Source organism: Rhinolophus sinicus, chromosome 3 (genome assembly GCF_057876585.1).
Source record: "Rhinolophus sinicus isolate RSI-liver-muscle chromosome 3, RSI-T2T, whole genome shotgun sequence".
Classification (NCBI taxonomy): Eukaryota; Metazoa; Chordata; class Mammalia; order Chiroptera; family Rhinolophidae; genus Rhinolophus; species Rhinolophus sinicus.
This window is the reverse complement of record NC_142503.1, coordinates 51,907,132-51,933,701: the sequence shown is the minus strand read 5'-3', so window position 1 is coordinate 51,933,701 and position 26,570 is coordinate 51,907,132. Positions and strand designations below refer to the sequence as shown.

Below are 26,570 nucleotides of genomic sequence, written 5' to 3'. Positions count from 1 at the left end.
GGCGGGGGGGGGGGGGGGGGGGGACCGGACTGGGGTAGGGAGGGACTACTTGTGGGAACAGAAGGTGGAGCTTGGGAGGCTAGGCTTTGGCCCCCGGGGCCCGAACATACTTTGGCCCTGCCGCCCCCAACTGCAGCGCAGCCCAAGGCCAGCGCGTCACTCCCAGCGGAAGCTCCGTGCCGCCGGGGCGTCTGGCGAGGTGCGCGCCTCCGGGTCCCCACTCCAACGCTTCGCAGCTCCGAGCCCGCCGCCCCCTCTCCCAGACGAACAGGGGCGGGGAAAAGGTGGCACCTACCCGGATCTGCGACTCGAGCTGCCGAAGACCTCAATCCAGTCCAGACGACGCCCTGGGGCCACTGGCGCGGAGGGACGGAGCCGACAGAGCGAGGGAGGCGGGAGGCGCCGACGCCGACTCGACAGCGCGTCCCAGGTCAGTGTGCCCCGCGGGCTCTGCAGGCTGCACTTGGGGAAACTTTGGTTTGCCGTTTGCCTGCCGGGAGGAGGGCACCGAGGGCGGCCTCTATGCACCGCGCCTGGTGCGTTTAGGCCCTGGGAGCCCGCACCTCTAACGCACCCTGACACTGCAGTGCCCCGAGCGGCGAGCGAGACCCGGCATCAGTCGCGGGTCCCCGGGCTGCAGGGGCCTGTCCAGACTCTGCCCCGCCATCCCGGGCTTTGCGGCGGCTCGGGCTTGGACCCCACCGGGATGCGGGTTTCCCCTTCTCTCCCTCGCCGCACTGGGGGATGGATGAGGCTGCCCGCAGCCGCGGGATGTCTGGGAGGATCCGGGCAGGGGCCTCGCGGGCGCGGGTCGGCGCCGCAGCGCGAGCGGCGCGCGCTCGGCTATTGGGTCGCGCGTGTCGGAGCCTCAGACTTGGACATGTCTCCGCAGGTGCCTCGGGCGGCCAGGCTGTAGGAGATGCAGGGTGAGCGCAGAGGGCGGGCTGGGGGCTGCGGAGCCGTTCGCAGCCACTAGCTCGACAAATGGGAACCACACAGGGGCTGGCAGCCGGGTCCTGGCGTCTCTCGGGCGCGCACAGCTTTGGCACCAGGACCCCGGATCTCCCTACCCAAGAGCTGGAGTCCAGAGGTGTGCCTGCCCCAGGATGGGGGCAATAACTGCTCCCCTCGGGCGTGCCATTTCCCAAGGGAAGGCCGCGTCCTCCCGGTGGGCGGCGCGGGGACCGCTCTGCAGGGACTCTGGGCTGAACCCGAGTGGATGGCGATCGCCTCAGCCCGCCAGCTTGGCTCAGAGATGAGGTGGCGAGTCGCGTACCCTGCCCCCATCGGTGCCCCGGTGCGGTCGCCCCAGTCACCTTCCTTTGCCCTTCTCCAACAGCACCTCGGGCTTTCTCCCTCCCGCGCTCGGGAAAAACCGAGGAAACGAGCTCTGTTCCCAGAGCCGGCGGGGACCGTGGAGACACTGCCAGAATCCTCAACAGCTTGGAAATCCATCACCTTGGTTCCCTGAGACTTGGAGGTATAGGTTTGCGTGTCTGTCTGTCCATGTTCTGGGAGGGGGGGTCTGCTGAAAGAGGTGGGGGTGTGGCTGACCCAGGGCCCCGCAGACCCAGAGCCTGGAGGCAGCGGAAGGAACTGGAACAAGACACTAGCTCTTTTTGGGTGTGTATGGGAAACACAGCAAACCTTACCAGCTACTCCTCTCCTTGGGCAGTTTCTAAATATTTCTTACAAGCTGATGCCAGGGGGGAACACTTTTCCTGGCAAGTCATTACATTTCCTGGGACAACCTCTGATACATCTTTTGTTCTGGCAGTGTCCCTTACCTTGCTTGGGGAGGAGACATACTCTGCTTGTGGCAGGCAGGCTTGCCTCACATTCCAAGCGTAGCTGGCCTTGGGCTGCCCTCTGGGACTCGGGATGTTTGTAGCTCTGTCTGGGAAGGGCAGGGCAGCACTCCTCCAGTCCTTGGTCCATTACAACTCAAGGCTGTACTCTTCTCTGGGCCTGTGGGCTCCCCCTGCTCCCTCTGGGAGATGAGCACCAGACTACCTGGAGATGATGACAGAGAGCCTGCAGGCAGCCTGAGGCAGGGGTTGATAGCAAATAGGAAAATGGGGATGGAATGAGGAATGAAGAGTTTGCCACAGATTTTTCTCCAAATGTACATAGCAGGCACCCCCTATTGAATACCTGGGAGTGGAGCCTGGGATCTTATTTTTAACAAACTCTTCATGTGACTCTTATGCCCACAGAAGGGGAAGAGCCCGTTGGTACAGGGACCTTGGCCTCCCACTGTCAGGCTCCACCAGCCTGGCGGATTCTCCTTGAGTGAGGCATGTTTAGAAATGGACACTTATTGAATTAAGTGGCAAGTGTGTTAGGATCTTTGAAATCTTCACAATCGTCTACTGTAAAGTAGATTTTATCTCCAGTTTAGGGATGAGGAAACAGGCTCAGAATGGCTTCCCAAGAGTTGGGAACTTGGGAAGAGCCCGACCAGTCCACAGGTCTCTGACACACAGCCTGCTGCCTCCTCTGACCATTTTGTCCCCTTGGCAGCACAGAGGCAGGGACTGGGCAAGGGTGTGGGGCTGAATCTAGAGCTTGAAACCCCTTTGTTAATCTCCATCCCTTGCTGCCCTCCCCCACCACGGTCAGACAGCCGACTTTTGGGAGGGAGCACCGATCCTATTTGGAGATGGAGTAAGAGGCTCAAAGGAAAATAACACTTCCCTCCAATGAAAGGAAAACTGGAGGTGGCACGGGCACAAAAAGCCACAGGAAAGGCCAAGCCTACCGCCTCTGAGATGCCTTTTAAAGCACCTCAGCCCATGTAGCACTCCGGTTAGGTACCACATGAAACAGGTACTCACAACAGAACCCTACTCTGTCGGAAGTTGATCATCCAAGAAACAAGGAGACGTAATATAAAGGATACACAACACCTAAATAAGCCCTGGCAAGCAGGTGAGGAAGAGGAGTAACTTTGGGAGAGTTCTCGAACCTTTCCTTTCTCAGCCTCTTCATCTGCACAGAGCCGGGGCCTGACCCGCTGAGTGCGGAGACCCTTTCAATGGCAGCCGTGCTTGCAGGGTGGGATGCCTCCTGCAGATACACACAGGGTGGTCATGCCAGACACAGAGGACCCATGCCAGACACTTCTACAGACTCATAATCAATGCAATATGATTAACTGAAAAAACACTGGATGTCTTAACGAGGAATGAAAAAAATCTAGACTCCAAATGGGAGAGGTGCATGCAACACATTATTGGTATTTATGTAACTCTGAATAGCTTTAATTTTTTCCTTCATAGAAACTGACAGCTGGCTGACAGAAAACTCACCCAGGGAGAGAAAAGACATAAGTGGCGTATGAAATTTTGAATAATGTTTTCAGGTAACTGTCTATTTCCATTTAGAGTGGGTGTCTAGAGGGGCGCATGTAGTTATGATTTGAATTGCTTCATTTATGGACAGATATTTTTAATAGGGCTCATAATCTAAGATCCAGTACTTTTCACTTCTTTTTCCTGGTTTCAAGTCTCCTGGTAGTAGGGCAGAGAGCTGGGGGGGGGGTCCACCATTCAGCCTGTAGGCTCTCATTTTATCCCCGTTTTCAGTAGGCTGCCTCCAAGTTTGGAGCCTTTCTGCTCAATCTGTTCCGAGAATAAATTTTTTGTTTTCTTGCCTAAAAGAGCGGATGTCTGCTACTTGCAGTGGAGTCAAGTACCTGGGAGTACAGTTGTTATGTCCACAGATTTGAGCCATCCGCTTCTCTTCAGCCTTGTGTTTCATTGCCACTTGCTGTGTATCTTGGGGCCTCCACATCCTAAACGTCATGGGTCTTGCCGGTAAGCTGGCTCCCTTCCATCTCCCTGGTGTTCCTGGTGCTTTCGGCTACAGCCTCTGCTGTGCTAAGGCAGTTTACCGTGCCACCCCCACCGCCCTCTGTTTCCAGAGGTTGTTTGAAATTGCTAATCTGATGATACCGCTCCAATTTTCTCTGTTCTTTAGAATATATATCTTTTTCATTTTTTTAATAACTAAATTGTAATTTTAGTGGTGTCTTGGGAGTAGAGAGAGTAACCAAGAGTGTGGTAAATATACCATGATGAACTGCAAGTGATGTTAAAGACGTTCTCATTTTAAAATAAAAAGCAATTTATCCAGCTGTTTAATAATTAATGTTATAATAATGTTGAAATTATTGCACTTGAAAATTATAAGGAAACTGCACTTTAAAGAATGTCTTCTTTCCGTATTTCACTTAGTAGATTCCATTTATGTTTACAAAACATTATTTGCAGATCCCACAGAAAAACATTTTAAGTATTTTATGTTATTTAAATAGGCTGTGGATTAGAGACATGATAAAAATAAAAGGCTAAATTCTAAGATAATTTTTTTAAAAGGAAGACTGCAGTGAATAGGAAGGCACAACAAGGAAGGCTTCTTCTAGACATGTCTGATTTCATCACCACCACCACCACCACCACCCCCGAGGGGGATGCATATTAGCTGATTGTCCTTCCACAGATGAGGAATCCAAGATTCTGAGAGGCTGAGAGACTTGAGCAGGGCATTCAGCTAGTAAGTACCGGTAGGGGATTCCGGATGGAAATCTGGGTTTCTCTGACCTCCGAATGTCCTCCAGCTGAACTGTGATCTATTTGGAACGTGGGGATCATTTATAAGCTAGATTGTAACAAAAGGTCTGACTGAATGTGGAGACAGTATCAGCACGGGGTGCCCAGTGAGGGTGTTTCACAGGAGACAGGAGGCCAGGACTTTTCTGAACTAGGATAACTGTAGGCGAGAGAAGTGGTTTCATCAGAGGTAGAACTTATCTCTGTGAAGAGTAAATTTAAGTCAAACTTCAGGGTCAGCATTTTTGATGCACAAGTAAGTGGCTGAAGCAAGATAAAAGAGGCAACTGAAAGAGGATGAGGGCATAAAGACAAGGGGATTATTCCGATAAGGTACTGATTACAAATGAGGCACTAGGAAACCAAACATGTATACACATGGAAAATAAAGTTATGTGACTTTTTTCTCTGAAAAATGTAATGTTTAAACAATTTCAAAATTGCTCTACTAAACGTGAGCAATTTAAAAAGTGAGCAAACCAGTGGGTTTTATAACCAACAAAGAGTAAGCCTTGTGGAGTTGTTTTTGCTAACAGTCCTCCAGCTCTTAGGGGAGGGGCTCTGCCTATGTCCACCCCATAGCAGATAGATTCACTGGCAGCCATGAGCTAGTGGTGCCACTGCCCAGCTTCTCTGAGGCCAGGGAGCCCACAGTGCCCTCCGTTTGCATAGGACTGTGGTCTGGCACTGCTGCCCGCAGGCATCCCAGGGGGCAGTGCATTGCCAGGCCCCTTCTCCCGGAACCTCGTGACACCAACTTTGGTGAGAGAAAGTTTTGACCGGAAGTGGTTGGGTTTAGTGCTGTGGGGAAAGGCTTTTACATGAGGATAGATGAAAAGGTTTGAAAATCTTTCCAAAAATTTCTTGTAACACATTTTTAAAAGACGGAAGGAAAGGAGGGAGGGAGGGGAGAAGGGAGGGAGGAAGGAAGGAAGGAGGAAAAGAGGAAAGAAAAGAAAGGAAGAATTATAGACTAGAATGTGATGCAGGCAAAAAAAAAAAAGACTTTATTGTATGAGAGTATAATATTGCAATGTGGCATCTGACAACTTGTTCTCATGAGTATCTGTTTCTCAAATGCTACTTTTGGTCAAAGGTGTTTTTATGTTATTGATACTGTATCTCTATAACTTTTAATTATGTCCTATAGAAATGCTATGCTCTTTTCTGTATACACATTCCATTTTACAAGAAATAGATAAAAGTAATATCGTACAAGAGTATGTGAAATATGTACTGTTTAAAAATGGTAACAATATAGACACCCATATACATGCCACCCAGGCTGAGAAACAACATTACCTACACCTTACAAGTTCCTGCCTCCCTCTCAAATTGTATTGTTCCCCCTACTCCACCGAGAATAACTTTCTCTTGATTTTTGCGTTAATCATTCCTTCTGTGTTTTTTCTCTTCAGTTTCCCATTTGTGCCTGATTCTTAAATTGTTTATTTTTGAAAAACTGGGTAGCGAGCACAAAATTAGATGAATAAAGAAAGGTCAACATTGCCAATGTATGATGAAAGCTCTCAGGAGAGCTTTAGTCTCTAGACTGTTCACCTCAGCGTCTGGAAGAGTGTTTACAGGAGCCTCTTCTGGGCGAGGTCATGAGTGAGCGCTGGGAAACGTGGGACTCACCATTACAGGGCTTCTGGCAGAGCTCTAATGTAGACCAGGTACGACCGGTAGATATCCAAAGGGAATGGGTGCTCATTCTTTCTCCTCCTAAGCTCACCATGACTTAGCCCCAGATCTCAGAGCGGATCAAAGCAGAACTGAGCACAGGGCTAAAATGAGTTCCACTGGCTGCCCCAGAAAGCAGGGCGTGGAGGAGAGCGCAGAGCATTGGTCAGGACAAAGCAAGTAGATTAAGCACCTGAGGGCAGGCTCACCTGAGCATTTGGTCCTCAATGGAGGACAAGATGGTAAAATGGCAGTATGAGCTCAGAGATGATGTTTGTATACATCCATTATCATGGCATCTCCTCTCACCACCGTCCTGGGGATTTTTGGTGCCTCTTCTCTCTAAGGATGTCCAGCCTCTGGTATCTCATGTCTTCTTTCTTGTTCTACCATTTCATCTTGGTAAATGACATCTTCCAGTCGATTCTTGAGTGTATTCCAATTCTTGACTGATGATTTGGCTAGATATATTAGGTTGGTGCACAAGTAAGTGTGGTTTAAAAGGTTAAAAATAATTGCAAAAACTGCAATTACTTTTGCACCAACCTAAAAGAATTCTAAGCAAGGAATCACTTTTCCTTCAGATTTTAAAATAAACAGTCTTCCATTGCTGGTGTTGCATCTGAACCCACTCTAATTCTTGATCCTTCAGTATGTGACTTATCCACCCCGCTCCCCATCTCTGGCCCCCAAGTTCAGTCTTCTCTGCTCTCAGTGTTCTGGAAAGTTATAACCACGTGCCATCGTCAGGGTCTGCTTTCATTCACTGTGCTGTGTTCTAATTGGGCCCTTTCAATTTAGTAACTCATGTCCCTCAGGCCTAGAAAATTTTCTTGATCTCATTGATCATTTTATCTCATGCTCTCCTCTGCCCCACCCCCACTATTTCCTCTGGCTGGAACTTCTGTTAGTTGGATGTTGGATATCCTGGTCTAGGCCTCGAATTTTCTTATTTTTTATCTTCTGTTCATTTTGCTTAACTGTGTTACAGATTTTATCAATGTTACTATCCAACCCTTCTACAGAGATTTGCAGTTTGCATCATGTTTTGACCTTTGGATAGCTGTTTATGGTCTCTAAATATTCTTTTTTCACAGAATCTTGTTTCGTGGTTACAACATCTTATCCCTTTGAAGCTTTTGCAGTTTTCATTTTCCTGACTTATATCTGTTTCCACCAAGTTGGTTTTTTTTTTTTTTTCTATTCTGGTTCTGTATTTCTAATGTAAGAGGCTCTTTTGTTCATTTTTTGTTTTAACTATCTGCTCATGATCAAAGGGCCTGGATGAAAAAGCCCATGAGAAGCCTGGAGCACGTGCGTGAGGCTTGTGTCCTTTGAGCCTCATTGTAGGATGATCTGGGTGGCATGTTGGGGAGTCCCTGTGATCAGTACTTGTAGGTATCTTCTCGTAGGCAGATCAGATTCTTGAAAGAAGAGGATAGCAATTTTTGCCTAACGGATAAGGGTATGGCTGCCAGCCTTCTTGCAGCCGAGGTGAAGGAGAAAGCTATGACTGCCTTCATTCCGTGGTCAGTAGGTATAAAATCACGTATCCCCGTTTTCTTGTCATCAAACATGCCTGCTGTCTCCCAGTCCAGAGACCCTCCATTTCACCTTTCTGGAGAATTAACCTCTGGACATCTTCTTGGGTGGAGAGGCAGTCTCCTTATCTCCTAGAGGCTGGGAATGAAGGAATGACCTGAGGCAGAACTTCCCAAACTTTCGTGTACATACAAATCACTTGGGGATCCAGTTACAATGTAGTCTCTCACTCAGTAGGTCTTGGGTGGACCCCGAGATGCTGCAGATCTAACAAGTGTCAGATAATGCTGCTGCTACAGGTCCAAAGTAGGGTCTCACTTCGAGGAGCAAGGAGCTAGGGATCTAACTGTTTCTCCAGCAGCTTTGTACCTAGTCCATCTTATTTTATTTATTTATTTATTTGTTTGTTTGTTTGTTTGTTTGTTTTGCATTCAGAACCACTAGAGCTTTAATGGGCAGTTAGTAACCACTTCTCAGCTGAAGATAATTTCTACCTTTTTCCAAGGGTTTCATTGTCCATCTTATTCTAGCTGTACTCTCCACATCCCAGTTCTAGAGATTCCTGCTGCTGCCTCGTTCTAGGGTTCTGCAGGGTACCTGGGCTTAGTTCCCGGCTTCACCACCACCAACTGGAGGCACAGCCCTGTCAGGTTGGCTGAGTCAGTTACCACTGGTCCCTAACTGCATCTTCTCTCCTTTTCCTGCTGCCCTTGTGAGTTTATGTCTTTTTAAAAATTCATCAGTTTCAGGGGGTTTCAGGAAGGGGCAAAATTAGACGTGCGTGTTCTGTCACAGTCACTCTCACTGTAACCACCTGCTAAAATATTTTCCTAAAGTTTGGTTAATCAGCATAAATGAAGCCTGATTTATGATAAATAACTGTGCTATATTAAGGCTCTAGGCCTTTGCACAAGGAGTATTCCCTTCTTCTTTTTTCTTCCTTTGTCTGGGAAACTCTTATGCAGTCCTCAAGACCCAGCTCAAATGGTTAGCCTCTGTGAAGCCCCCGTGAGTCCCCAAGCCATGAAAACCTGTGTGTTCTCACGACTAACTCATAACCCACTGCTTATACAGTATCTCTTCCAAACAACGGTGTACGTTCCGCAGGGCTCTAGGGCTTGTACCTTTGTAGCTCAGTGCCCAGCACGTATGAGGAGTTTATAGCTGTTTAACAATTGAATTAATTTCTGTGTACATGTCTGTCTTCCCCCCTTTTTCTTCCTGCTGTCTACATCTTTTCTTCTGTTAGTTCAGAGGACATTGTATTTATTATCTATTCCATCATCCAGTAGAAAATCATGTCCCATATTCTTAATTTTACAAGTAGGTGAGTGGAATAAACAGTATCTCAATTTTTAAAAACTACTTAATTAATTATATTTAAAGATTATATAAACTACATTTGATTTTTCTCCCCAGCTCTAAGGACTGTTAAAAGACAACCATTTCTTCAATTCTAAATAAAGACCCAATTCTGATCACCTAATAGAATTATCTGTTGAAGGAGTTTGAATCTAAATTATTTAAATAAACATAAATAATTTTCAGTTTAATGGTAAAAAAATGAAATGGTTCTAAAGTCTACATACATGTCTTCATGTTTCTAGCTTAGAACACTCTCTTTTCAGAGTAAGTGTACTGCTGTCAAAACTTAACCCCAACAGTATGTTGCTAACCCCATAATCTGGTCAGCATATGATTTCAATAATGGAATCAAGAAAAATACATAATCACATGCTCACCATTCCCATCTCAGTGTGAATTCCAGACATTGTGTCAGTTATTTTAACGTCTTGTAGTCCAAATAATTTTTCATCCTTTAAAAGAAACATAGGGGTGGGGGGTGGGAGATGAGGGTAAGGGGGATCAAATATATGGTGATGGAAGGGGAACTGACTCTGGGTGGTGAACACACAGTGGGATTTATAGATGATGTAATACAGAATTGTACACCTGAAATCTATGTAATTTCACTAACAATTGTCACCCCAATAAATTAAAAAACAAAAAGAAACATAAATGCCCCTCAAATGGAAAAATCTAGAAATGGTGGTATTATTTAACTAAAGAGCATGTTTAAGTAATAATTTAAAACTAAGGCATTTTTACATTAATCTACCACAATAAACATGCTGCATTTTCATTGATTCAGTTGAAAGTTCACAGAATCTTTTTTTTTGCTTAAATTTGCATTTTAGTATTATTTTAAATATATTTTTCACAAGTAGAAAATAAGTAGATTATTATTTTATTAATTGGGATTTAGGGAAGTACTAGGTTGATGTTATACCATAAATATTCAATGAAGATTTTGAAAGTAAATGTTAGTTTGTAATTTCCTAAAATTTGTTACTAGTCTAAAATTTATTTTGCAATTCACTACTTTGCCCTGTATGTATTAATAACACAATCTCACTTATGTCCTCTTTCTATATTATTTCAGAAATTGTAACAATAGGAATATAAATGGGGACATCGATTCTGACTAATCTTTTGATCTTTATCTCTTTGGTAGCAGGCATTGATTTCTGACTTTTGAAGATGGATGAAGGTGCAGAAATTTCAAGTGATGGAAACTCCCTGATTAAAGCAGTCCATCAGAGCCGGCTTCGCCTCACAAGACTCTTGCTAGAAGGTGGCGCCTACATCAATGAGAGTAACGACCGTGGGGAAACACCTTTAATGATCGCTTGTAAGACCAAACATGTTGACCCCCAGAGTGTCAGTAAAGCCAAAATGGTTAAATACCTGTTAGAAAACAATGCTGATCCCAACATACAGGACAAATCTGGGAAAACCGCTTTGATGCATGCTTGCTTAGAAAAAGCTGGTCCTGAAGTTGTTTCCTTGCTCCTAAAGAGTGGGGCGGACCTTAGCTTGCAAGACCATTCTAGTTACTCGGCCCTCGTGTATGCTATAAATTCAGAAGATAAAGAAACCCTGAAAGTTCTGCTTAGTGCTTGCAAGGCAAAGGGGAAAGAGGTCATTATCATAACGACAGCAAAATCGCCCTCTGGCAGGCACACTACCCAACAGTACTTAAATATGCCTGACATAGATGGGTGTCATTCCCCAGCCACCTGTGCCACTCCTTCAGAAATAGACATAAAAACAGCCTCATCGCCACTTTCACGTTCTTCTGAAACTGAAATGTCCCTTTTTGGTCTTAAAGATCTGGAGCTCTCAGGAAGCAGTGATGATACCTGGGACCCAGGCTCCCCTGTTAGGAAGCCTGCTGTGGCCCTTACTGGGCCCAAGCTACCGCAGGCTCCAGCCTGGATCAAGAGCCCCCCTTCATTAATGCACCTGAACAGAGTGGCCTCTTTGCAAGAGGAGCTCCAGGATATTACTCCAGAGGAAGAATTATCCTACAAAACCAATGGGCAGGCCCTTTCCAAGCGATTCATCACTAGACACCAAAGTATTGATGTAAAAGACACGGCACATTTGCTAAGAGCCTTTGATCAGGCCAGCTCAAGAAAGATGTCATATGATGAAATAAATTATCAATCATTTTTTTCAGAAGGAAATCAGCAATGTACGGAAATCCCTGTTGACGAGGACCCAGACCCTAACCAGACCCTGTTTGCTTCCACCTTAAGAAGTATAGTTCAGAAAAGAAATTCAGGGGCAAATCACTACAGCTCTGATTCCCAACTCTCAGCTGGTCTAATCCCTACAACTTTAGAAGATGGCAAAGCACTTACAGGAAAGAAAAAGATGCTCTCACCATCTCCTTCTTTGTTGTCAGGGTCCAAAGAATTGTTGGAGAATGTCCCCCCAGGCCCCCTGGGCAGGAGGAATCATGCCATTTTAGAAAGACGGGGCTCAGGAGCTTTCCCTTTAGATCACAGTATTACCCCAATCAGACCAGGGTTTCTGCCCCCCTTAAATGTGACTCCTCACCATCCCATCTCAGATGTCAGTGTCAACAAGATTTCCAGCCTTCTTTCTTGTGGTCAAAAAGTGTTTATGCCAACAGTTCCTATTTTCCCTAAAGAATTCAAAAGTAAAAAAATGTTGTTAAGGAGACAATCATTGCAAACGGAACAAATTAAGCAGTTAGTAAATTTTTAAGAGATGGCTAAAAAACACATTTTGTTCAAATGTCTGTATCAGAGAAATAGAGAACTAGAGAATAAATCTCAAATGTCCATCCTTTTCAATCTTGTAACTGGTTGGTCCATAACAGGGGGATCTACATGAACTGTGTATTGTATTAGGCACTGTGGAGACACAGAGAGTATATAGTTTCTGGTAAGGGATTCTCTCAAAATTAAAGCTATTTTTCTCAAAACTTCCAATATTTAACAACCATGTGGTACAAGTTTTTAATTTAAACAAAAGTCAGCAAAGAAAGATCATATATGTTGGAGATAACTTTAAATTTTTTTTCAGATTTGCCAAATATTTTATTAGGAAATTGCTTTCAAGTCAGTAATTTTTTTTTAACATTTCAAGTAAATACATAAGATTGTTGTTTTCCATGATGCCAAAAGCATAAATGAAACCACTGACAGCTATAAAATGTAGTTTAAACTACAAAGAAAGAATGAACTAACTGTTCAAAAATGTTGACTGCAGGTAGGTGGAAATCTAATTAAAAGTTTAATGGTCAACCATTATAGTAGACGCAGCTAATATTCATATTGCCGGATGGCAGATCAGAGTTTTACGTGCTAGTAATAATCTACGCCAAGTGTTTGTGCGCTGCTTTTTGCTTTATTTTATTACACATTTAAATGAAAATGTTATCTTACGGTATTCTTCTTTCTCCATATCCTTTAATTCCTGTTATTATTTTTTGATGCCTATTCATAGGTTCCCGATAAAAGTTAAAAAGCATTGCTTTTTACTTATATCAAATTATTCTTGTCTTTCTCAGAACAACCAAAAAAATCTAAAAGTTTGGGATTTATCACAAATAGAAACTAAATACCTGCTTCATTTTAGAAAAGAAAAATATGATTAGATTAGCTTAGGCGAGCTAAAATTAAGAAAGCCAGTAGAAAATTACAAAGTATACTAAATATTCAGTCAATGTTAAACAACATCTTTTTATTTCAGGTATATAATTATTAGACATTTCTATAATGAGGCTTTATAAGAATAATTTCCTTAGTGTGACACTCCAGTCATGTAGTATTTTAGGGCCTGTCAATAATATCTAACAAAATAAATGAATACCATGCTATCATAAAATGACTATATTATTTATATCATTACAAAATATGGTGTTTATACAAAAAAAATCCTTATTTCAATCTAGACGTTTACAAGAAAGAATAAATCAAACTACAATATCTGAGTCTATTAATTTGATGATTTATTTATTTGCCTTCTATCAGTATACAGGAGATCGTAACAATTGGCATGATGCTTTTCTTAGTAATTTGATATAAGCAAGTTGTAATGTACATAGTAATTAATTTCTTGTGGCTTTTATTAGGAAAAAATCAGAGGTGTTCCATTTAATGTTTTGAAGAACAGTAATATTAGAAATATTTTTTGATTCAGAACATAGAATTATAGGTGATGTTTACAGGTAGCTAAACCCTTTTTGAAAGTTTTGTTAAATTGAGAAAAGAGCTTGATGTTAAGTTGTAAAATACAGTTTGGAAGAATATGTAAACAGATTAGTTCATAAACAAAATGGTATCAATAAAGATTTAAAATGTCATTTTGACTATCACTGGTTTTTATTTATCTCACATGCTAATGATAAAGAAATTGTGCCACCTGTGTGACTTTGAGTAAACAGAAAATTAAGAAAAAGTAACTTTTGTTGCTATTCTCGTCCTAACATGGGAAAAAATATTTAATGGGATTAAAACATTGTTGGCCATATTCGTAAGTGGTTTTAGTCATCTATTAATCCTAAGAACACTTAGGGACTGCATGGGACTGTTCAGTCTTAAGTGGACTACATCACTGGCATCCCAATGATAGGTCACAGATGTTTGCAAAAGGAATCAAATATGTATACATGTTCAGAGTTTTTTCAATTAGCTCTTGAATTCACAAAGTAACAACAGACTCTCTCAGCAGATATTTTAATTACTTTTTTAGACCTGTTATTACATTCTTTCACCCCAAGGAAGGAATAAAGAAGAAAAAGGTAATAATCAGCCTTAATGAAGATTCTACAGCAACACCCAAATCCAGAACAGCCAGGCTGCTCCTTTTCCAGAGCAGAAGCATAGAAATGAAAGAAACAGAAACAAAAGAGTCTCCTTAGAGGCCAGGAGGCTGGGTAAGCTTTTTTTCAAGTCCTGTTTTTTCTCTGCTCTGATGGAGGGAATGTGGGGGTAGTTTTATTGTTTAAAATTATTAAATAATTTAAAATACAAAGAAAAGTAGCAATTACTTGGAAGGTTTCCTTAAGAAATTGGTTGAATTAAAGAGCACCCTTTCTAAAGTTAGAGTGGAGAGGTGAGTTCCGGGACAGGCAGATGGGGTTTTCGTTTTTCTTTCGAGTTGGTATAAAGTAACAGTATCAACTAATCAGGAGAAATATAGCTACACCTGGCCTCTGTCCTATCCCGTTTGGGTTAGTGGCACCACCTGACCCTATTACTGAAGCCAAAAATACATAACGCTAGACTCTTCCCTCTTCCTCATCATCCCCATTTAACTAGTTTAAAAACTCTTACAAGTTCTTCCTTCTTAAATTTTCCTCTATTTCTTGAGACTTTCCATCCCCTTTTGCTACCACCTTAATTCAGAGCTTCATCTCCTTTCACTACAAGAATTCTAAATCTCCTCCTGCCACTGTAATCACCTTTCTCACACTCAGAAAGGATCAAGCTTTCCCTGCTTACAATGGTGCGGTGACTCCCACAGCCTACAGAAAAGGAGCAAACTGCTGAACACGGAAAATGAATCTGGCCCCTGCCTCACAGCACGATGCCTCCACAACCTCACTTGAACAGGTCAAGTCAGGCTCTTACCCACCTAGAGTTCCTCCGTTCAGGTGCCTCTGCCTGGAAGGCCCTTCCCTCTAAGTCTACCTGGTGAATCTCACTCATCATTCAAGACACAACTTAAGTGTTCTCTCTCAGAACAGACTGCTGTCTCTTACCACAACCTGATGTATGGTTCCATCACAGGAATTATAGCAAATAGCCCACTTATTGTTTACAGGTCTCTCTCTACTGGATTGTAAGATCCTTGAGGTAGGAATCATTTCTGAATTACTGGCTCGGCCTCGGCACAAAAGACATCACTTAGATGCCTGCCCACCTCCCTCGCCACAGAGTTCCCAACTGGGCCCTGAAGTCCTGTCATGTGTCTCCCTCATGAAAGACACAAGTGACTGGACAAATGATGGCCTCTGGACCAAAAAATGGTGGGTGCAAAGAAAGAGAAGCCATCACAGGGATGAGGAGGAGTGTCGTGGAGGGCACTAGAGAAGAGGTTGCTGGATCCGCCCTGCTCCTTCTCAGACCTGCTTATCAGCTCCTCTCGGTTTCACCTCTCCACTCTACTCCCGTCTTCTAGATAAAGTCTTCAGCACTACTACCCTCATCTTCCTTTTTAACATCCAACTATTTTCCTTGCATTTGATTCATGAATTTATGATTATAAACACATTGTAGGTTCCAATGAGATAGGTTCACATCTTAAATTTCAAGGTGAAAGAGCAATTTTCTGCGTACTCACTAGGTACTTAACTTTTTTAATTACAAGGGAAAAAATCCAAGACCCTAGCTCCAACAAACAATTAAATCAACCACCTGTTCTGAATAACTTTTAACAATTTCCCACTGGATAAATGAATACACATCTGGCTAATTAGCAATAACATCACTGTCACAGAGCCATACACTACTACTGTACTTTTAAAAGAGCTGATTTTTTGAACAATTGGGTCTCGTACCAAAGTCTCTTGTAGGGCTAGGATTGCTCAGCCAGACTTGGGAAGTAACCCTCAAATGCTCTGGGACCTCAACACCAACACATTAGCCCCAAGAACCTAGAGGGGAAAAGTAGGTAGTACTTAACCTTTTACTTTCTTTGTGACTACGAACGTCTTCCCAAATATTTTCCTATGTATATAAATGCACACAGACATTCAATTTTACATAAATAATGATACAATACATCTGTTCTGCAGCCTACAGTATGTTGCAACACACACCTTTCCACATTAATAATGTAGCTTCTCAGTGTCTACATAGTATTGTATGCATTCTTGTACATTAAGGCTTTTAAAATAATAATAGCATTTAACAACCAAATTTTCAAGTGTCTGTTCAAATCTTTTGCCCATTTTTAACTGAGTTGCTCAACTTCTGTTTAAAAATCAGTTTATAGTTCTTCACAGATTCTAAGTATGAACCTTTTGTCATATATGTGTTAATAAACATCCCTCCTTATTCTCTTCTAAATGTTTTATAATTTTAGCTTTCACATTTAGGCCTAAGATCCAACTCAAATTACTATTTGTGTATGGTGTGAAGTAGGGATGATTTTTTTCCCATATGGATATCCATTAAAATTTTACTTTTCAACAGAATATATTTTATAATTCTCATATATTTTTGTTCCTGAGAATACTTTAAAATATACCTTTAAATCTTAATCTAAGTGACACTCAGTTAATATATTTCTCAATATAAAAGAATTTTGCCTTAAGACTAATAGTTTAAAAAATATTATTAAGGGTAAGATAATCAAGTAGTAAAAATAATCTGGACAAATGAATTTTATTTTAAACTTCATTAAAATGCAGTTCACTTATAATTCAACTCTCTTTATAAAAGTATATCATGATCATTTTAGAAAACTTATAAATTAAGCTTTTACTATAATTTTAAGAAGTATTCTTTGTTGCAATTGTTAAAATTTTGTAATTATGAAACTACACCTTTTGTTTTTAGCAAACAATCATAAAAAGTAAAGTTTTAGTTACAGCATAAGGGAATATAGTCAATAATATTGTACTAACTATTTAACTATGTATGGTGTCAGATGAGTAAAAGACTTATCAGGGTGGTGACTTGTAAGTTATGTAAATGTCTAGTAACTATGTTGTACACTTGAAACTAACATAATATTGTATGTGAGCTGTAATTGAAAAAAATTTTTAATATTTGAAAAAAGAAAGTGAAGTTTTACATGTTGACAATACTGCATTCAGTTGGAGCTAAAATTTAAAGTACAAATATAATTGTTTTAAGTGTTTATATGTCTATAATGTTTCATGTTATATTTCTTACATCTATCTATCTATCTACCTACCTACCTACAATGGCTATGAGCACTTGCTATGTGATGAGCACTGAGCTAGATGCCTCCATCAATGTCCCTTAATTTTCACAACCCTACAAGAGAATCCTCATTTTCCCCACTATTTTATAGATAAGGAAACCAAGACTCAAGGAGGTTAAGTATTTCTACAAATCTATGGCTAGTAAGAGACAGTAGAGGGGCTATAAGGGAAATCTCTCTGAATTAAAAACCCAAGCTCCTTTTTCTAAATAGAACTACTTTATTCTCTGGGAGAAAATCGTCAATAAACAAAAGGTAAATTACATATTTTAGGACATTCATTGGTAAGTCATTTTTCAACAAAATAAATCATAGAAGCAACATGTTTTCCTCAATGTCCTACTCAGGACTACGCCAGGTACCATAAAGGACAGTTCAGAATGTTCCCTTACCATGAAGGACTTTATGATCTAGTCGAGGAGATATAACTAACACGTATGCCACAATTAGTGAACAATATTAAATAGTTAAAATTAACTGTTAAAGTAAGATCTAGAGACCACTGATGCAGGCATTTTTGAAATGGAGGACAGTGAGTTGACTTTCAGAGTGGGACTACATTACGAGTATATAAGGTCTCGAAAGAGTGAAAATCAAAGTTGAACGTAGGAAACTCCTGGAGGCTTTTGATTTGGCATAAAGAAATAGGTGTTTTTTAAATTTTTCTTCTGCAGAAATACTCAGGGTATCTCTGAGTAGAGTGTGAAGAATGAAATCACAAAGAACTAGTTTTTAAAACTCTAGTAGCAGAACAAGGGCCTCGACTAAGGTGGTACTGGTGAGAAACTTGAAAATCAAATGATATGTTACCAGGATTAAAATTCTCCTCTCCAATACTATTTTGTTCACTATAGAGAAAACATTATGATTGAAACAAAGAATACACACAGCTGTCACTATACTCCCAACAACATGGAAATTCTACCTCCATCTGATTAAATCTATATTGTTTTCAGTAAATGGATTTGATTTTGTGTTAGAGAAAGCTGTTCACCTCTGTGAAAGTTAAAAACTTTTTTAAGACTTCTTACTCTTTTGTAGTCTCTGAAATAACCAGTTCTTCAGGAAAAGGAAAAAGGGTGCCATGTTTCTGTGGAATCTCTGGAATGCAAGTGCCAACAAAATGTGATTTATACCTGTTTTATGACACATGGATTCTTTCAATTATCTTCAGTCTATCAAAATTATTTTTTATAAAGGGTTTTAAAGTATCATTTTCCTAAATTATTATTAGACTAGGCCTACTGAAATTTTTCTTTCCAAATCTTTTAGATAAGTACAGTATTATAAGAACATATGCCTAATACAGTGCGTATTGGTATTTTTTGATTGGAAGAATTGGAGCATAAATCAATCATCATAATTTATATGATAATTAATTTAGACCAAAGCAGAGAAGGATTATGAAACCAAAACATGAAATAATTTAGAAGAATCCTCTTAGAGATTAACTTTGATTCCAATGGTTTGTTTAAATTCATGATTCTGCGGTTCCAAGATGTCATAGAAAACTTGCTTTCTGTCGAAACGGTCTCTAATGCAAAGTAAATCATCAATGGAATAGTTATCATTTTTTCCAGTCCAAACAGTCAGGCTGTATCTGCATTAAAACAAAACAATTATATAGTTAAAAGTGAAAGATAAGAAACAGTGATGATGAATTCCAATAAGCCTAAAAATAGTTACTCTTGTTTGTCTATAACCCAAATTCACACAGATGAATAAAATCAATTAGCAATGGTGGAACTATACTTTCCTGTTTCATTCCCTCATCAATGTCAAATGGACCAGAGAGAAAAAAATTCACATTTCTGTTGCTAAATTTCTGTTGCTTATCTGAATCGCAGGAAGGTTAAATGGCTTTAGAAACCCAGACTGGGTAGCACTGAAAAAGAACTGAGGAGATCGTACTGCTAATCAAAGAATCTGTTCGCTACACAAAAACTACAGCTCTAACCTGGGTTTCTTCAGTAGCCTCACCAGAGTCAAAAGCACAACTGGAAAGGGCTGTGAAGAGACAAAAATTTCACTGACATTCCCAACATTCATATTCACTTACAAGTGGCTCCAATATTCCTTCTGGGGGGTTCTGTATGAGATACAAGAATGCCGAGAGATGCCACTAAGAATGCCAAATGGAATAAATTTAGATCCATTTTTGGAGTTAAAAAAACAATAATAATATATGCAGATTTACTATGAATAGAAGAATATGCTCAGAATTTTAATGTTATTTAAATTGTATATTTTCATTTCTTCTAGTGACATTACTATTACATTACCCCTAATGCATTGGAGTCTAGGGAAATACAAAGCTATTAAGTAGTTTCATATTTATTTTCCCCATAAACCGTCAGACTCCAGGGGGAAATCTCCAAAGCATTTTTTCTACTGCTAATAAAAAATACTCTAATCAAGATACATATTCTTGTTATGTTGACACATTTCTGTCCTAAGGATGGTGACACCATTCTAGAAATGTAACAGAGGGAAGTACTTTGGATTTTTTCCCACAGTAATATGTGACAAATGAAAAAGAATTTTGAAACTATACCTGAGAATACAGAAAAGAAGAAATGAAAATTACTTTAAAAGCCTGTATTTTTTGCTAAAATGGCAAACTATACTTCAACACCATGGTGACAAACCTTATAAAAAGACACAGATATGAATTTAGGTTAAAAGAAGAGTATTCCAGGGGCCGGCCCAGTGGCTCAGGCAGTTAGAGCTCCATGCTCCTAACTCCAAAGGCTGCCGGTTCGATTCCTACATGGGCCAGTGGGCTCTCAACCACAAGGTTGCCGGTTCGATTACTCGAGTCCTGCAATGGATGGTGGGCTGTGCCCCCTGCAACTAGAAAATGGCAACTGGACCTGGAGCTGAGCTGCGCCCTCCACTACTAAGACTGAAAGGACAACAACTTGAAGCTGAACGGCACCCTCCACAACTAAGATTGAAAGGACAACAACTTGACTTGGAAAAAAGGCCTGGAAGTACACACTGTTCCCCAATAAAGTCCTGTTCCCCTTCCCCAATAAAATCTTTTAAAAAAAAATGAGAAAAGTTAAGAGGATCAGAAAAAAAAAAGAAGAGTATTCCAAGTGTTATTTTGCATCTTTTAATCTTCCCTGTTGTATTTAAACTGAAATAGGAAAAATAAAATTGCCTAAGGGTTTCTTAAACTGTATTCATTCAAATCAATTCTCAAGCTTTATTTTTAAAGCCCTTTTTATTGTGACATTATATAGAAAAAAATGCAGAAAAAATAAATGTACATTTTAACTGATTATTATAAAATGAACTCCTGTGTAACCAAAACACCAATCAAGGAGAAGACCATCAAGAGCACTCGAGAGGCACCAGATGTCAGGGCTCCATCACCACCTTGCCTCTCCCTGGCATCCTCACAGCCGTGACTCTGCTGGTAGCCATCTTGTTTCTACTCTTGATCTTAGCCAAAAGGCTGAGAAGCGATGCCATCTTGTTTCTTTTCTTTATTTACCACCTACATATCCATCCCTAAACAATACAGTTTAATTTTTATCTGTTAATGAATTTTATATAGATGGAATCATATGGCATATAATATTATGCTTGGTCTTGCTTCCTTAGCTGAATATTGTTTGTGAAATTTATCCAAGTTAAAATATGTAGCTACAGTTTATTCATTTTTTTTTTTTTTTTGGAAAACAGTTTAATAGGATCTACTAAAGTTGAAACTATGAATACCCTATGACCTAGAAATTCTATTCCTAGAAATTCCCTTCTGAAATAACCTTTGTAAATGCAGGCACATGTGGACCACGATATGTGTGTGTGTGTGTGTGTGTGTGTGTGTGTGTGTGTATGAATGTTCAAAGCAGCAATCTTTGTAATAGCCAAAATCATTAAACAATCTAAATGTCATTCAATAATCGAGAGGATAAATTGTGACAAATAATAGAATGGTAATTCTTTATAAATTCTGTAATAGAGCCCTTTTGAGTTACGAAAATCTTCCCCAAATCTGTGCCTAACCTGTTCATGTTACTGATGAAACATGACAACTAATGCAATGCATGTTCTTGGAGAGTTTCCTGGACCACAAAGAAGTAAAAAGCATTATTGGAATGGTTGGTCTGTGGACTGCATGGTAATGCTGTCTCAATGCTGATTTTCTGATTGGGAGGCTTCATAGTAGTAATATAGAAGCATATCCTTGTCTGGGAGGTACCCACTGGAGTACTTAAGGATAATGAGGCATCATGCCAGAAAAAATATTTTAAAAAAAGGCGAGAGAGAGAGAGAGAGAGAGAGAGAGAATGGATAAATGCAGGAAAATGTTAACAATTTAGGAATCTGAGTAAAGAAAATGTAGTAGTTTTTTGCAACTTTTCTGTAGGTCTAAAACTTTTTTTTTAATGACAAATCACCTTTTAAAAAGTCAATAAAAATAAAACTTTTTCAAAGAAAGGATAAGACAAAGTTATTCAAGACAAACAAACAAAAAAAGACAATGTAAATTTGGTGAAAAAAAAATCATTAAACAAGTCCAAGAAGGAAATCTTTTAACAATAAAGGTAAAATTCCTCAAGAAGATAAAACAGATATGAGTATGCACCAAATAATATATCATGAACGTTTCATAAGTAAAAACTACAGAGGTAGAGGAGGAAACAGACAAAAACACTTTAATAGTTGGAAGCTTTAACTCTCTTTGTCCATAAGAGCAAGTGGCCAAATATTAAAGATGCCATATATTTGCACACAATGGCACACATTGTTTGCAATGTCAAAGATTAGAAACATCCTTTATGTCCATCAATAGGAGGCTGGTTAAATAAATTATAGTACATATATAAATATGATGCACCTAGGAAAGAAAAATGCAGAACCTTGGAAAGAAATTCAAGATGTATTGCTAAGTTAAAAAAAAAAAAAAAAAAAAGCAAAGAACAGAAGAGAAGAAAGGTATGTAATATGCTATCTTTTGTTTTAAAAAGGAGGAGAAATTAAGAATCTGTGTTTGTATTCACTCTTATATGCATAAAGAAACGACTTAGTATGGTTGTGTAAGAAACGAACAACTCTGGTTGGAGGTTGGACGGGACTGGGTGGGTGGGTAGGAGAGAGGCTTTCCACAGTGTAACTCTATTCTTTGGTTTTTGAGCCATGTAAATGTAGAATCAAGTTAAAAATATTTTTAAAAGCAAACAAAAAGGCATAAAAGACTTACATAACATAACCAATAATATATGTTAATGTGTCACCGAAACCTAGTTTACTCCAATATCGTCTCCTTTCTTTCTTACATAACAACCCCCTGAATTCTAACTAGGCAGAAGAGTGTACAGAATAACAGCGACATTTCCCAGCTTCACCTGCAGCAAGGTATAGGCACAAGACTAAGTCACAGCCAATGAGTGTGTGCATGTCTAAGCCGTGCCCTTGAAGGAGAGGGCCAGGTCCTGAGCTTCTCTTTTTCCCCTCCTTCTTACCAACTGAAACTCAGACACGCAGTTAAATCTGACCATACATAAATGAGGTCAATCTCCTAAGAGAAGTGGAGCACCAACACAAAAGGCATTTATCCCACAGGGCCCGACACTGTGGGGTCATCAAATCAGCCCAGAACTACTTTATGTTTTCCCAGTTACGTGAGAGGGAAATACTTATTTAAGCTATTATTAATTTAGGTTTCTGTTTATAACAGCCAAATAGTATCCTCAAAAAAACACATTAACTTATACAAATACCCATATATTAAGCCATTAATTAAAACCTTAATAAAGTCTACAAAGTAGAAATAATATAGACATTATCTGATTACAATGCAGTAAGCTTAGAAAACTATTAACAAAGCCAAAATAAAAAAAGTAATTCTACCACCTAGATCCCTGAAAAAATTTCTCTTAAAACAACTTTTGAGACAAAGGAAAAAAGCCACAACTGGAGAATATTTAAAACTAACAGTAATGAAAACCTACACATAAGTACAATGAGATACAGCTAAAGCTGTGGTCAGAGAAAACAAGTATAGACTTAAATATTTATACTAATAAAAATAAACATATTAATAAAAATAAAAACGTAAACAAATAAGTATCTAACTCAAGAAATGAGAAGAAACTATATAAAGCATAAATTTTAAAAGATAAAAGGCAGAAATTATTAAATCATAAACCAAAAAATAAATCCAAGATCTGGTTCTTAAAAAAAAAGGATATGTCACTATCTAGTTTAATCAAGAAACAAGGGGAGGTGGGGGGGGGGGGGGTAGCCGAATGGCTCAGTTGGTTAGAGCAGGAGCTCTGAACAACAAGGCTGCCGGTTCAATTCCCCCATGGGATGGTGGGCTGTGCACCCTGCAGCTAAAGATTGAAAATGGTGACTGGACTTAGAACCGAGCCACGCCCTCCACAACTAGATTGAAGGACAATGACTTGGAGCTGATGGGCCCTGGAGAAACACACTGTGCCCCAATATTCTCCAATAAAAAATTTTTTGAAAAGAAACAAGGGGGGAAAGATCAAATTAAAAAATTAGGACATTATTTTAAAAACACAGAAGAAACTAAAAGAGTAAGAAACTATTTTAAATATCTGTGTATAAATAAACTTTAAAACTTGTATGAGGTCAACAATTTTCTAGGAAAATGCATAAAATTGGCTCCCATTGAAAGAGACCATTTACCATATAAGAAACAGGAAAGGTTATATGAGTTAAGCTTTCCCCAAAGTATAAGATTAGAGGGCTTCATAGTTGAATTTACCAAAACTCAGGTATAGGCCATTTCAATGTTATTTTTAACATCTCAGAACACATAAAAAGAAGGAAAGGTCTCTAGTGTTTTTTTTTAATGAAATGTACATGACATTGATATCTAAAACTGAGAAAGAAAAAAAACCTATAGATTAAATTTATTTTCAAATGCAGAAATCCTAACTAAAATATGCAGCAGCATATTAAAAAGAATAATAATTCATGATCAAGTGGGGTTTATTCTGGAAATATGAGGATGGGTCAATATTACGAAATATTAACATTTTATTAATAGATATAGGGAGAAAAATATGGTCATTTTCATAAAAACTTAAAAAGTACTTAATAAAAATTCAGTATCCACAGAAATATGGGTATTTCTTTAATGTATGTGTCTGTTTCCCTTACTCACTACAATATAGTGAATTATCAAACTGGGTCTTTCTCTGGATAATTTGTGAAAATTCTCTATTTGTTAGAATTCTTTACACCTGTCTGACATATGTATTGAGGATAGCTTTATCAGAATCTTTCCTTTTCTATATATTCAAATGTATCAAACTTTCCTTTCATAGTTTCTAGGTTTTGTGCCTTCCTAAGAAAGGTCTTCTCCATTCTGTACCTATATAAAACTCCTCTCGTTTTTTCTTTATGCATTTCATGTTTGAAGTTCAAGTCTTTAATTCATCTGGAATGTATTTTGGAGAAAGGACTAAGGAAAGGTGCTAGCTTGGTTTTTTCTACACTGTTGGCCTGTTGTCTCAATACGAGTTATTGGACTTTTGCTCTAATGACTTAAAATGCCAGCTTTTTCCTATACTAAATTCCCATGAATAGATTTGGGTTTATTTCTGGACTTTCCCTGCTATCCTACTAACTACTCTATTAAAAAGATAGCATCAAAACTGTTTTAATACTGTACCTCTGTACTATATTTTAATATTTAATAGGTGGCCCAACTAATTTTTATTACATATTAAAACAAAATGTTTATACGGAAAAGACTTCTGAAATTATGATAGAATTCAGAGGAAAACAGTTTTATCCACTTACAACTTTTTGTGAATGTGGGACATAATGAAAATAGTGACAAACATTTACTGGCCATCTACTATATGCAAAAACTACTGTGAGGAATAGACGTTAAGATAAGGTTCCAGGAGCTCCATTCTAGTGTGCTTACAGAATCCGTATTCATTCTTTCTCCTACATCTTGACGTATTCAGTAGTCATCCTCCTCTGTCTGTCTCTCACACACTCACATGCACATGCACACACTATATTGTTAAACTTATACATACCTGTTTGAATTCCTTAACAGCCAAAGTAACTGAGAACAAGACTGCCTGACTAATGCTGCTCTGACAGGAAATGTTACAGGCTGATTTAGTTCACTACATATATATTCCATCTCTTTTACCATTGTCCAACTGTAACCTGAAATGAAAAGAAATAAAATTTAACTTTTCTAATTGGAATCGTAAAAGTCAATTAAATTAAAAACTAAATTACCCATGAATAGGTCAATTCATGGGTAATTTATAAAAATCTGCATTTGGATTTAGGGTGAATTAAAATACTACTTAATGCAAGAAAATGTTTTGAGTGGAAAATGTAGGTAAAAAATTAAATCTAAAATCAATTTACTAATCTCTCAAGTGAAAAACACACCAAATTTTGACCCTATATTTACTTTAAAGAGTCTAAGGCTCTTCGGTACATCTGCAGCGTTAACATTCTCTATCAACTTAGATTTTGCATTTGTGATAAGTAAGTTTCCAAGAGAAAGATGGCTGCTAGGTGTTTACTAGCTGTTTAAGTAATAATTAACTTCAATTTGGGAGGGATTAGTCCAAATTTCTTATACATTTTACCTAAAATAGAAATGATAAAATTGACTTTTATATATGTGTTTTAAATCATGTTAAGACATTGTGGAAAACACACCTGCATGTTTATAAACAACTTCAGAAAAGAACTTATATTTTTTAAATAACCCTAAACTCTATCAAAAGCAGGTTGTAAAAAGGATTGGTCAGTAAAGGTGCATTTTATAGAAATATGTTAGTTTAGCAGCCAAATTTCTCATGAAAGAAGGGAAATGTCTGCTTTCCTTTAAAATCTGGAAAATTCTATCTTTGTAATTAGAAAAAGGGACTGCTATCAGAAGCTATACTTACGTTGCTATAAACTTATAAACCCTTTTCTAAAATCCGTGGCATAAGAAGTAAGGGAAGATAAAGCGCATGTTGGCCATGACAAGAGGCCAGTGGGGGAAGAGCAGCCTGGAAACATTCAACACCGTGACTCAGATGTGGTCTCATTCGGGTCAAGCCTGGGGATAAAGTCAGGGTGAAACTGTGACTGAAAGGATTTTAGAATCAGTCAGGAAGTTAATCAGTCAGGAACTAAATTGTTTCTGGTTTACCTTCTTTAAATTATATGCTATATTCTTTAATGAAACTAATAAAAATTAAAATGATAAGAAAATTAAAATAGAATTAAGTTAAAGCATATTATTTTTTCTCTCAATCATATCAATTGTTGATCCAGGGGGTTATAACTTAAACGTCACTACTCACTAGATAGCAGTTATTCTAATCTCACGTTAGACTTAAAAGCTTTAAATCTAAAAATGATAATAGCAAATTACATTTAGATGTAACAGCAAATTACTACTAAAAGCAATACTAGCAAGTAACACAATCAAGGCCCTGA

The 26,570-nt window shown here is 39.2% G+C and overlaps 3 protein-coding genes across 11 annotated transcripts in view; 1 reads left to right on the top strand and 2 right to left on the bottom strand.

The window, feature by feature from the left end:
- The window catches only part of MSH3 (mutS homolog 3), a 195,128-nt gene extending 194,698 nt beyond the window's left edge, over positions 1–430 (bottom strand). The window contains exon 1 of one of the 2 annotated variants that reach the window (XM_088796585.1): positions 296–430. The gene's annotated coding sequence lies outside the window, so the exon portion shown is untranslated. The remainder of the gene's footprint in view (positions 1–295) is intronic. The other variant, XM_088796586.1, reaches the window with a different exon arrangement.
- Positions 291–13,518, top strand: ANKRD34B (ankyrin repeat domain 34B). Of its 8 annotated transcripts, XM_074328784.2 has the most exons (6): positions 291–430; positions 1,340–1,480; positions 3,282–3,364; positions 3,663–3,818; positions 4,380–4,557; positions 10,354–13,518. In XM_074328784.2, exon 6 carries the CDS (start codon positions 10,380–10,382, stop codon positions 11,913–11,915), a length of 1,536 nt encoding a protein of 511 aa, XP_074184885.1. In that variant the 5' UTR covers positions 291–430; positions 1,340–1,480; positions 3,282–3,364; positions 3,663–3,818; positions 4,380–4,557; positions 10,354–10,379; the 3' UTR covers positions 11,916–13,518. The 8 variants fall into 8 exon arrangements, with proteins under 8 accessions (XP_074184885.1, XP_074184888.1, XP_074184887.1 ...); XM_074328787.2 differs by lacking the exon at positions 3,663–3,818; XM_074328786.2 differs by lacking the exon at positions 4,380–4,557 and having other exon boundaries at positions 10,357–13,518.
- Positions 12,876–26,570, bottom strand: part of FAM151B (family with sequence similarity 151 member B) — a 33,415-nt gene continuing 19,720 nt past the window's right edge. The window contains exons 5-6 of the mRNA XM_019728208.3: positions 25,154–25,289; positions 12,876–18,711 (exon numbers count right to left, since the gene is read on the bottom strand). Of these exons, the coding sequence (XP_019583767.1) occupies positions 18,552–18,711; positions 25,154–25,289 (296 nt within the window). The 3' untranslated portion in view covers positions 12,876–18,551. The remainder of the gene's footprint in view (positions 18,712–25,153; positions 25,290–26,570) is intronic.

Excerpts from the sequence above, each read along its gene's own strand:
- ANKRD34B (XM_074328788.2), top strand. The coding sequence starts at position 10,380 with ATGGATGAAGGTGCAGAAATTTCAAGTGATGGAAACTCCCTGATTAAA.